This window comes from Mastomys coucha, unplaced genomic scaffold (genome assembly GCF_008632895.1).
Source record: "Mastomys coucha isolate ucsf_1 unplaced genomic scaffold, UCSF_Mcou_1 pScaffold13, whole genome shotgun sequence".
Taxonomy (NCBI): Eukaryota; Metazoa; Chordata; class Mammalia; order Rodentia; family Muridae; genus Mastomys; species Mastomys coucha.
This window is the reverse complement of record NW_022196895.1, coordinates 61,160,790-61,173,428: the sequence shown is the minus strand read 5'-3', so window position 1 is coordinate 61,173,428 and position 12,639 is coordinate 61,160,790. Positions and strand designations below refer to the sequence as shown.

Sequence of the window (12,639 nt, the reverse complement as noted above, 5' to 3'; positions counted from 1 at the left end):
CACACACACACACAGGCACACGCACATACATACATACACAGGCACATGCATACACACACACACACACAAACACGCATCCATTCTGAACAGAGAGCTATTTGTTCTATTCAGATTCTGGCTATACAACCCTTCCCCTCCCCCCTGTAGATGCCTTCAGAGTTGATTCTGCATTAAATGTATTTTGTCTACTGAAAAACAGCACCCTGGAGCTTCCCGCTCAGTTAGTTTTGCTTCCAGGCACTAGTAAACAACTGCAATGGAATATCACATCTCTCCGTAATGATGTGTGTGCATAAATGTGTTGGCACAGTGCTTCATAACAGTGTTTATTTACTGTCTGCTGCTCGGGAAAGCATCGTCATTGTGGCACAGGCTCACACATCACTCTTTAAGCGATGCCTCCACTTTGTCCACACTGGAATTAACAATAAGAGAAATAAAACCAGATGCAATTATACCCTTCCCCTGGGTGCCTTTGTTTGCTGAGAGAAGTTTGTTGAGACTTCAGGTTTGTGGGGGTCAGAGGCGGGTCTGTGCCTTGGAACTGAGACCTGAGACCCGTTGAGACCACTAGGCTTCCTAAGGAGCCATCCACAAACTGAGAGTCTAAGAATAGACTCCCTGCTCTTCCTCCCGTTGGAACGAACCCATAGACCACTATTAGCCTCCCCTCACATGGGCAGGTACACATCAGATTGACAGTACCACCCTCCAGGAGCTGTTGAAAACCTTTGTGGACTTGCTGACAAAGAATTAAACCAGATGAACTAAGTCACTGGGAAATGCTCCATCTCTGCTTCCCATTTCCCCAGAGGTGCTCTGAAGACCGCACATACGCGCACATGCACGCACACACACAGAGTTTGGTTCTTCCTCATGCTTGCCTCCAATTCCAGCATTCTACTTTTCCAAATCAAAATGGTAGCTGTCCAAAGTTCGAGCACCTGTTGCCACAAGACTTTTAAAAACTGGACCTTACGGGAACTGAGAGCTGTGGTGTTTAGACAGGACTTTCCATGAAAAAAGATGCCCAAAGGGGTCTTCGCCACTTGACATCTTTTACAAAATTGTTGTGCTTCCTACAGCCAAGTGAATAAGCAGCAGGCCTTTGTTTGTTCGAGTTGTTAGTAGCTTTGGATGAATGAGATGACTCAGCTTTTAAAACTCACAGGTGCACACACAAAAGCTGGGCCCATTGCTTCTGGGTTAATCGCCAGTCCCAATAGCAACAATGTGACCAGCTCCAGGCGGACACTGCGCAACCAGAGTGTTCTACCTTCAGCTTACTGTTGACCAAGGCAGTCCTTGGCCATGTTTCCTTCTATTGGGGGGCTTCAGTGAGGAGCAGAGGACCAGACCTAAGTCCAAGAGACAGCATGAGAAAGCTCATGGGGAAAGTGCCAAGTCTCAAATTCAGGCAAGGATAAACCTGAAGGAGATCTGACTTGGGTACCACTGCCACCGGAGTCACAGGTCTGCCTTCCCCAGTCCTTAACCCCTTCCGCAGACGCAGATGCGAGCTGAGTATCCTGAGGCTCTGGGGGAGCAAAGTCCACTTGGACACAGAAAGGCGATAAGCTTCCCCTAGGCAGTTTGGGAGAGTATCTGACCCTTGCCTCTCCCTAACGACTCTGCTCTCTCCTTCTGCAGGTGTGGGAATGAAGTTGACTGACGTTGGCATAGCAACACTAGCTAGAGGGTGAGTAGGAGAAAATGAAATGGTGTCATTTCACATTGGGCTTCCGGCAAAGGCTGCCGGTTGCCTTGGACAGGGTGGATTTCTTGTCTTTGCTGTGGATGACGAATGATCTAGGGATGAATCCCATTCATTTCCTTTACTTACATAAAATATTTATGGACTTTGTTCTCAGAGGGAGACACATTTGCGTCCTAATGTTCTCAGAGGGAGACACATTTGCGTCCTAACTCTGAAGCAAACAAGAATGCTGGCAAACACATTTTCAGAGTAACCACTCACAGGAGTGTTGTGGGGAGAGAATATTCTGGTACCGTTGAGATGTCGTTCAGCTCAAAACCCCCAGTTTCAATATTTATTGTCATCTTTGTTGAAAGTTTTTGTTGTTTTGTTTTTTTGCAGTTGGGTACAATAACCACACATATATATTTCAGTTCATTTTCCTACCCCAAACAACAACACCAACAAAAATCCCTCTTTTGTGTGACTCAAAGGTACAAGAGATGATTACAGGAGTCATTCAAATATCTATTTCAGGCTGCTGGTGGTGGTGCACACCTTTAATCCCAGCACTTGGGAGGCAGAGGCAGAGGCAGGTAGAACTCTGTGAGTTCGAGGCCAGCCTGGTCTACATAGCAAGTTCCAGGACATCCAGAGCTACACAGAGAAACTCTGTCTCAAAAAAACAAAAACCAAATCCTTATGACTAGTTACTTCTCATTGCTGCTGTTGATTTTGTTTCTCTTCTTGAATGCAAGAATGTGGGTTTGCTCAATGGTCTGCTTAGGTGACCGTTTACCAAGCTGTTCACAATCCATCCATTTTGCTGCTTTGCTTGGGCCCCTTTGAAGTTAAAGTGGTTATTCATGATTTCTTTTTGTTGTTGTTGTTGTTGTTGTTTTTTTGTTTTTGTTTTGTTTTTTTGTTATTTTGAGACAGAGTTTCTCTGTCTGTCCTGGAACTCACTCTGTAGACCAGGCCGGCCTCGAACTCAGAAATCCACCTGCTTCTGCCTCCCAAGTGCTGGGATTAAAGGCGTGTGCCACCACCGCCCGGCCCTCATGATTTCTTTAATAGTGTTTTAGAACGTATTCTCTTTTCCTGTGAGTGAATGTGTATGGTGTGTGTGTGTGTGTGTGTGTGTGTGTGTGTGTGGAGTGTGTGGTATGTGTATGTGTGTGGTGTGTGTGTGGAGTGTGGTGTGAGTGTGTGGGGTGTTTGTGTTTGTGTTCATGCATGCACATCCAGCCACAGTTCCCATGTGGAAGTAGGAAACCTATCCTGAATGTGGGAGCTGCCTCTCTATGCAGATTAAAAAGAGAACGCCAAACTGAGCTCTGGCGTTCATCTCTCTGCTTCCTGCTTGTGAATGCTATGTTGGCCAACAGCTTTAGCCTCCTGCCACCTTCCCCAGCGACATGCCACGGTGGGCTGTACCTGTCAACCGTGAGCCCAAATAGCCCCTTCCCTCTGTGAGTTGCTTTTGTGGAGAACTTTTGCTGTAGTACTGAGAAAAATGATAGAAGCCTTAGGCTTGATTCATGAACCTGTGATAGCCCAGTGTTCTCCATTTCACGTTAGAACAGAGATGCCGATTGGGTATCTTTCCAGGCTGTCTTCCTTTGGAAAACCTGTTCTGCAACGATAAAAATCTTACATTGCAATTGTCTCTCACACTCACTGACGGCACCGACAGGGGCCCTGACTGTAGGCTTCAGGGCATTTGGGCATGAAACTGAGGTGGCAGATAGAATGTGTCAGAGGGGTTATGATGCTACTGGGGGGAGGGGAAAGAGGAAGGAGCTTTTGGGAGACTTGGTCCAAATCTGGGCCAGGCCGCTTACGTCTGTTTCTCCTGGGGTAGCTTGGTTCACAGTGTCCGTAGGCATTTGTCTGTTAGTGGGATGGCTGGGTAGGCTTAGCTTCCTCCTGTTAGTGCTCTGCTATCCCCTGAGGTCCTTAAAAGCTGCCCAGGATGGCTATTTCCATTAACCTGTGGTACCCTACTCATGAAGCCCTCTGATTGTCAGAGCGGGGTTCCAAATGGGGGTTCTCCTGTTATGACTCCCTGTTTTCTGTAGAACAAGACAAAGTATATTTCAGATTATAGTTCAGCAGAGCCTGGTTTGGCTGCCCATAGTCCCATCCAGAGTTACTGTGGGCTCCTGAGCATCCCCCCTCCCGCCCCCACTAATCAACTTCTAGCCCCTGTCACTGGGTGGGAGCAGCATGAAGGTCCCTTTTCCTCGCCTCAGCCTAATGCCGGGAGACACAAAATCTCATAGCATGACTTAAAACAGTGGTTCTCAACCTTCCTAATGCTGTGACGCTTTCGCACTGTTTCTCATGCTGCGGTGACCCCCCCACCCCCACAACCATAGAGTTATTTTGTTGCTACTTCACAACTTTCACAACTGTAGTTTTGCCACTGTGATGAATCCTAATGTAAAGATCTGATGCAGGATATCTGATATGCGGCCCCTATGAAAGGGTCGTCCAACCCTCAAAGGGGTCGCAACCCACAGTTGAGAACTGCTGACTTAGGAAAACCTTCAACTAAACCAAAGCCACTCAAGAAGCATTTAAGATGTGTGTAAGAGCGTGGTGACTTACGACATCCTTAGAGGCATGTCAACAGCTTCCAGGAATCAGACAGCTCCAAACGGCACCGCCCCTCCTAATTTAAAAAGAAATCCAAGCCCTCGGTTTTGTTCTCAGCTTTAATGTTACTTTTCTAGCCTGGGACAGCTGCCCAAGACCCATTAAAGAGAGGACAGAAAGAGCCAAGGGCAAAACACTGCCCGTAAAGTGTTACTTATGCCTGCTCTCCCACCCACGTAGAAGTGGGAAGGGGATTCTGCAGTGTTTGAGAGCTTCGAAAAGACAGTAGATCGTCGTGTGCAGGTTTTAAAGTTCTCTTCAGAAGTTTAAAGAGAAGCCACACTTTCTTTCTTTCTTTTTTTAAAAAGAACTGTATTAGAAGCCTGATGGGAAAAATCGACTAAAGTAGACCCTCTCAGAGGAAAATGGGAGTTTGCCCTTCTTTACAAATCATTATTCTTAGAGTGAACTGTGACAACTACACCCACTGCCTAGACTCTCAGGCTCCCCTGGGGCAGAGCTGGCAGTGATCCAGGGGAGGGGTGTGAAGGGGAGGGTCAGTTCTCTGTGTAAAGGAAAGTGCATGGGGGTGGGAGTGGGGGAGGTAGGCTAAACACCCTTGGTGTGCAGGGGTAGATCTCGAATGGTAGAGAGCCAAGATTTGACCGAAGAAACTTTCCCCTTAAAGCCAAAGCTGCAAACGGAGTGTGAATAATGTCAGCAAACTGGGGAAGGGTTCAAGCTCAGAGGTGACCTGCAGATAGGATGGACACGTCCGCACTGGGTGCCATAGCAGATAGGATGGACACGTCCGCACTGGGTGCCATAGCAGATAGGATGGACGCATCTGCACTGGGTGCACCAACAGATAGGACAGAGCACGTTCACACTGAGTACCATGGAACAGGAGAAAGGAAGAGGTGACAGACTTTCAGAGTCCAGGAGTGAGGGTGGGTGAACAGGGATCCACTGAACATGCTCCCTTATTCATTGCAAGCCCAGCTTATTCACGTTGGACAGGGAGACCAGTGAGTTCTATGGAAGGCTGACATCTGGCATCACTTGGCTATAGAGAACATAAAAAGCCAATCTCTGCATCATTTAAAAATATCTCCAGGAGGAAGGGGTGAAGGGGAGATAGCTAACTTGGTAAAGGCTTTACTGTACAATCCTGAAGAATTAAGCTCAGTTCTGAGAATCCGTGGGTTTTGTTTGTTTGTTTGTTTGTTTGTTTCTAAAGTCAGGCATGGTAGCTTGCACTTGGAATCCCAGCAGCGGGGGAGGGGCGGAGACAGGGAGATTTGGTCAGTTCCAGGCTCTTGAGAGACCTTGTCTCAAAAACAAACAAACAAAAACAAAAGTGGCCAACACATGAAGAATAACAATGAGGCTGTCTTCCATGCCCACATACATACAGGCATATATATATATATATATATATATATATATACACACATACATATTCCCTATGTCTCAACCTGCACTATATATATATATGCATATATATATACACACACACATATATATACATATATATATGTATATATATACATATATATATGTATACATATATATATATGTATATATATAATAAATGCAACCTGTCTTGTTCCCCAATTAAGTTAAAGATATTCAAATAAAGATTGAGATGCTATTTGGTGAATAAATAGTCTATTCATAATCTCATAAAAACAAGGGGCTATTATAATCTGCTTAATTTGACTTTATTTGGCTTGGTCCTTCAGATGGTCCTGAGTCGCACTAGGCAGTAGTGGAAGTGGTGACTTCACCATTAGAGGGCAGCAGAGGCAATGTTTTGCAAGCTCTATTGCTCTCTCCCGCTCTCTCTCTCTGTCTCTCTCTGTCTCTGTCTCTGTCTCTGTCTCTGTCTCTGTCTCTCTCTCTCTCTCTCTCTCTCTCTCTCTCTGCTTAAAAAAAAGGATCCAGTCACATGGGTAGATCGAAGTAAAACAAAGAGGCACTCTGAGCAGATCTCCCAGTCAGTCACCAGAAAGTGCTGTGTCAAAATGAGATGCTTGTGAGGAGCAATGAGGGACCCCCCTGGCTGTCTAACATGGCAGTCCTTTCTACCTATGGAAGGAAGAACAAGGGCTGTCAGGCATTCCTGACATGGAAACCACATGAAAGAGACTCAGACTCATTCCCTGAAGAGGGCCAAAGGTGCATTGGGAAGGGCAGATGGAGTGGAGGAGAGTCGCTTTTACTGGCTGGCCAAGGGGCTGACCTGCTTCCCCAGGTCTGCTCAACCACTCTGGGAGAAAAGGCTCCTTTCTTGGAATCAAGAGCAGTACCCCAAGAAGCCCTTGTGTGCACACTGGCAGAAGGGACACGGGCTACCTGGATGCTTAACCCAGTCCAGTATCACACATGAGTGCCCATGGAGAAGAATCACCAACAGTGTAGGGCGAAAGACCACACGAGGCAAAGGGAGAAGGCGTATAGTATTTTTCCTCCAGCTGGAATTGCGGTCAGGGAAGAAACAGGAATGGCTTCCAATGAGGCAGCAAACTATTGCCTAGTTCAAGACTGAGGGAAGAGTCATAGGACTGGAGGATGAGGGCAGGAGCTAGAAGATCTGTGAGCCAATGGCTTTATTCTAGGGAAACTGAGATCTTAGAGTGCTTGCTTGACAACAATGTGACTTACACTTGGGTTACACGTGAGAGACTAAATAGTCTGGACTGGGTGGGACGTGAGTATCTCAGTAGTCCTGGGAAGGGGTGGCAGTGGCCAGAGCTGGCTGAATTTGTGGAGATGGTCTGCTTTTGGAAACTCACCTGTCCAAACAGAAGGCCAACAAATAGACTCCCTCAGACTACAATGTCTCTAGACAACACAGACGTGTTTTCCAGAACACCCCCCCCCAAACATCCCATAGATGTTCAGAGAAGCATTTTTCAAAGTTTCTACTGTCATCTAAATTGGGGACACCCTGGGTTAAATAGTTTAAGAGGATTTGCAAGCGTGAGATTTCATGGGCTCTTTAAAGGATTGGGTTATGTATTTTGGTTATATTGGGGAAGAGGTAGAGATTAAATAGAATTTTTATGCCATTTATAATATTCCAGTCTGAGGGGCTTAATCGTACAGTATGAACTTAGCATGGTCAAAACTTTGTACTGAAAAAAATTTTTCCTCTCAGGGCTCTTGTGGGATTTTGGCTTTTTAGAGCAACTGTTGAGAAGTGCTGATTCACAGGGCAGATGTCCTCAGCTCATCTCTCCTCAGAATGTTGGCTCCAGCTCCAAATGTCCCTCTGAACCTGTGCCCAAGTTCTTTCCTCTGCCACCTGTGCCACGTGAAACCTTCTGCGTACCCACAAGGCAGTATCAAAGGGATCTTTGTTGGGGAATACTGCTGCTCTAGGTTGACACGCTTGCTTGCCCTATAAGATGGCAGCCTCCAGAAAAGCCATGCAGCTCTACAACCCTGCAGTTCTCCTGCTGTGCCCACCATGTAGCTGGTGCCATCAAAGAAAGGATGAGTGTGAAGTGATGAGGGAATGATGGGATTTCAGATCACTGCATGTTTCCGGATTGAAAGACTCCCCAGCGGTCCTTATATGGAGACAACAGCCCGACCAACTAATGAGCAAATCCAGGCTTTATTTTCAGACAGACAGACAGACAGACAGACACACACACACACACACACAGAGAGAGAGAGAGAGAGAGAGAGAGAGAGAGAGAGAGAGAGACATAAAGAGACATAGAGAGACAGAGAGAGACAGAGACAGAGACAGAAACAGAGAGAGACACACACACAGAGAGAGAGCTTTCTGTTTCTGTATTAAAAGCCTGTTTTGACTCATAGTTTCCATCAATGCCCTCATACCGGCCCATGATAGTCAATAGGTCACAGCTTGAATATGTGGCAGAGGAAAATACAAAACCTCATGGCAGAAGGTAGAGTACCCTTCAGAGACTCCCAACTTTCTTCACTAGGCCCACCATCATGAGGGCCAAACCTTTACTACATGGGCCTTTTGAAGACATTCTAGATCTAAATCATAGCACACATGTGCATGCATGTGTACACACACACACACACACACACACACACACACACACACACTTAGGACTAGGACCTCAAATTGATTTTCTCATCCTTATAGCCACAAGCACTTTTTCCAAAAATGATATCAAGCTACAAGCACCATAGATGGCATCTAGTTTGCTTCTACAGGGATTCCCAACATGTGGGGAAACTTCTCTGGGTTTTTCTGATCTTACCCAGCGTTCTTTACAACAGCCGCTTGTGTTGCTGTAAGCCAGGCACAGATGGAGGTTTCTGCAGGTTCGCTCTACCAGCCCCTGCCCCTGGGTGAGTTTGGAGGCAGGAGCTTGCACAGGGAAGCTGTGAAGAAGCCACCTGAGAAGCTGGCCACAGTCACCAGCTGCTATTTGTGTGAGTCTGAAAGTCTCTACCATGCCTTATCGTGTTGGGAGGAGATAGGGCTTCCCCTGAAGCAAGAAATCAACCTCACACTGTTTCCGACACAGTGAGTGCCATGTCTCAGTGGAGTGAGGGCAAGACTGTAGAAACAGCTTTCCGGCTCCTTCCTGGGGAATAAACACACTGTGGTTTCATCATGTTGTTGAACGCAGGCTTCAAGAACCAAGTTCATACTATATCTCCATTTAGATATGAAGGCTTTTCTAAAGCCACATGGGAATTAGAGATTCTGAACAGACTGGCTTGGATTACTGGAAAACTTATGAGTAAATCACAACTTCAGTCCCTAGCCAAATATGCTGAACCCAGACCAGCATTTTAGCAACCTACCATGGAACTCTCACAGGACACTCCCACTGGGGGTGACGGGGTATTTGTTAATAGGCACACTGGATGGCGCCCCCTTCTGTCCATCAACAGTTGCACTTTTGTACATTTTGGGTAGGAGGCCAGGTGATATAATGTTAACTGGGAAATTATTATAACTGAGGATTAAAGACCAAAGATCCAACAAAGCTAAGGTGCCTAAAACTAAAAATATGTGAAGAAAAAAAAAGTTGTAAATACAACGTTCTTTATCCCATTATGCTAGACTCTTTTAGGCCTGCCATAAAAATTACCACCAAGGTGAATGCTTCAAATAATGAAAATTTATAGTGTCATAGTTCTTGAGAATAGAAGCCTGAATGGTGCCAGCAGGTATCTTAGCTTTGCTTTTTGCTTTCCTGTTGCCTGTGACTTAAAAACAAACAAACAAACAAAACTATGGCCAAGGCCATGTAAGAAGCAAAGGTTTGTTCTGGCTCACACTTCATCGTAACATGGAAGCCAGTGGACTGAAAGTTGGAGCAGCTGTTCACATTGCATGCACAGTCAGGATCCCAGCCCAGGGGCTGGTGCCTTCCATGGTGGGTGACCTCCCAACCTCACTTTAATTTAAAGGAACTCCCCAGAGGCAAGCTCGGAGGCCCTTCTCTAGGTGACTCTAGATATCATCAAGTCGAGGACCAAGACTAGGTATCACGGCAGGGCCGTTTCCTTCTGGAGTCTGTGCCGTGCCTGTCCCTTACCTTCTGGTGGTTGACTGTAATCCTTGCTGGGTTTTGATTTGTGATACCTCAGTAGAACTCTGCCTCAGATATCATATAGCATCCCTGTGTGCCTGGGTCTTTTCTTCTCCTCATACATAAATATCAGTAATATTGGGATCAAGGGTGCACCCTACTCCAATAGGATCTCATCTTAAGTCATTACATCTATCGTGGCCATTATTTAAAAATAATATCATACTCTGGACTTCCTGGAAGGACAGAACTGTGGTGTTAACGAGTCTGTATGTCTAACCAATAAGAAACATAGTGGTAAGTTTCCGCAGTGGTGCTCATGTTGGAACAATGTCACAAAACATCTAGATCTGTGGTCTACAACCCAGCCCGAGGGCAGCAGATGGTGTATGGCTTGCAAATCAGGCCACTAGCTGAGGTCTGTTTCCTATTGCTCGGATAGAGGACAGCTTGGTGGAATCGTACCCATGTCCTCTTGAGTGCAGCTGTGGTTAATTGGTCTAGAAACATATGGATGCTGCCTTATTTTTCTTCCCATACAAAAACCATTTCATGGTAATGGATGCCAGTTTGAGAGAACAACAGGGCAGAGCCTGATCCTAGTTGAGACATGGCACAAATTTAACGGAGAGGAAGATTCTGAACTCTGTAGATACCAGGTGGCAAAACCTAAAAAACACACATGAATCTGGAAAAGCTGGTCAGATGCCTGCATTCAGTTTTGCCTGGGTCTAAGCTTCAAAGGGTGTTCTGATTTGAGTATGTCCTCTGGAGGTTTGTATGCTTAAAGCTTAGTCTCTAATGAGAGGGACTGTTAAGAGCCAAGGCCTGGTGGAAGGCAGACTGTGGAGAGAGCAACAAGAAAGGGTTAATGTGGGTCTCATGGCATAAGGGCCTACAAGGCAAGACCCCAGGACATACTTGGCCCCTTCTGTACTTGACCATTACTCTACCATAGTTCAGTGTAGCTGAGGGTTCTTGCCAGGATGTGGAGGTCACATTTGGAATCTCTAGCCATCAGAATCATGGGCCAAATAAAGTCCTTTTCTTTCCAAATTACATCTGGGTAGCATTGAGTAGTTCGTTATTATGAAAACAAACAGAGAGAACGATTCAGAAATGTGGTGTGGGGACCCATCTGGGCTAAGATCAAAGGGCCCTGCTGGTGGGGCTGGTATCTATTTCCTTGTTCTTTGAACCTTCATACTAAAAGCCTCCTCTGGATAGGAATCCAAGACATAAAACATTGCCTCAGGAGAGATGACACTTGTGGAGAGGTGTGGATATAGACTTCTAGTTCTAGATGTGGATCAGGTTCTCAGGAAGATACAGAGGAGTTCATTCTCACACTGTGGAAAAGGCTCGGTAGGCTCCAGGGACTCTGCCCTCAGCCTGATCTCGCAGAACCCGGGGCTGAGAAACATGTCCCAGGCTGTACAAGGCTGCCTTTACCCTGCCTGTGTGAGACATCCTATCCCTAGCCAGATAAACTCTAGTTTGTACTGTGGCTACGCATGCATGCCCTAGGTTGTCTCTTCCTAACACAGACACACACAGACACACACAATCTTCTCCCAACACACAAAAAGCACACACATATATGTCTCCCCCAACACACACGCACACACACACACACACACATACACACACACACACACACACACACACACACACACACGACAATCTTAGGGGGTTCATGGCTGCTGAAAGCATTCTTCTTGGCTCAGCAATACTTCTAAGGAGTGGAAACTCGAGCCAGCACCTGGAATTTGGAGTTTTGGGGTGGCTTAATGAAAGATCTGCTGAATCATTTTTCTAGCTACAAAATTAGTAGCAAAGAGTGCACCTTCCTACCCAGAGCCCAAAAGAGCTCGTGACCATATTTTCTTCCCTTATGTGTATATATGTGTATGTGTGTCTATATAGCGTATGTGTATGTATGTTTGTTTATATGTGTATACATGTGCATGTGAACAGAAGCCAGAGGTTGATGTCTGGTGTTCTCTATTGCTCTTCACCGTATATTTTGAGACAGGGTCTCTCACTGAACCTGGTACTTCCTTGTTGGCTAGACTGACTGGCCAGCAAGTTCTGGGGATCCATCTAACTTCGTGCCACTGCCCAACACTGGATACAAATGTGTGCTGCCACGTGGCTTTTCACATAGTTGTACAGGTCTGAACACATGTCCTCATGCTTGTGTGGCAGGAACTTTACTGACTTCTCATAACCCCGGTCCAAAGTACTGTTAAGTCTGTCTCAGACCAGTGGCTTCCTTTTTCCCCTTAGTAGTCCTAGGCATTGAAATTAGGATTCATGCATGCTAGGTAAGTGCTCTACCACTGAGCTACATCCCTAACCTTACAAGCCATGTTCTGGATGAGTCTTATTCATCAACAAGTGGACAGGGACACTTTGGCCCATTTGAGGGACACACGAACCTGTCGAGCTTAGCATGGGAAAACATAGTCACTTAGTCACTCACAGTTCAAGTCCTAATTGTCCCAACCCGTAATAATACCTCTTGAGTCTCCCAGGGCAAGGCACCAGATGGCTCTTCCCACTGCCAGGGGAAGACAAAAGCCCAGGCTTCTCTCCTCCCAAGGTCAGGTAGGAGGTCGTAGGAGGGAGATCTGTCCTACGAGGAGGACCCAGAGAGCCTCCTTTGCATCTCAACTTCTGCATCACCTGGCTTTGTTTCCTTGGGCCCTCCATCTTGCAGATTCTTTATTCAGAATCAGTGAGTATGAATTGTTTTTCATGTCACTGCAACAAAATAACTCAACAAGAAGAAGAAGCAGA

General features: G+C 46.2%; 1 protein-coding gene across 3 annotated transcripts in view; it reads left to right on the top strand.

Annotated features, from left to right (window-relative positions):
- Alpk2 (alpha kinase 2) overlaps nt 1-12,639 on the top strand; it is a 127,363-nt gene that overhangs the window by 113,389 nt on the left and 1,335 nt on the right. For all 3 annotated transcript variants that reach the window (XM_031365886.1, XM_031365887.1, XM_031365888.1), the window contains one exon: nt 1,651-1,699. In XM_031365886.1, the coding sequence (XP_031221746.1) occupies nt 1,651-1,699 (49 nt within the window). The remainder of the gene's footprint in view (nt 1-1,650; nt 1,700-12,639) is intronic.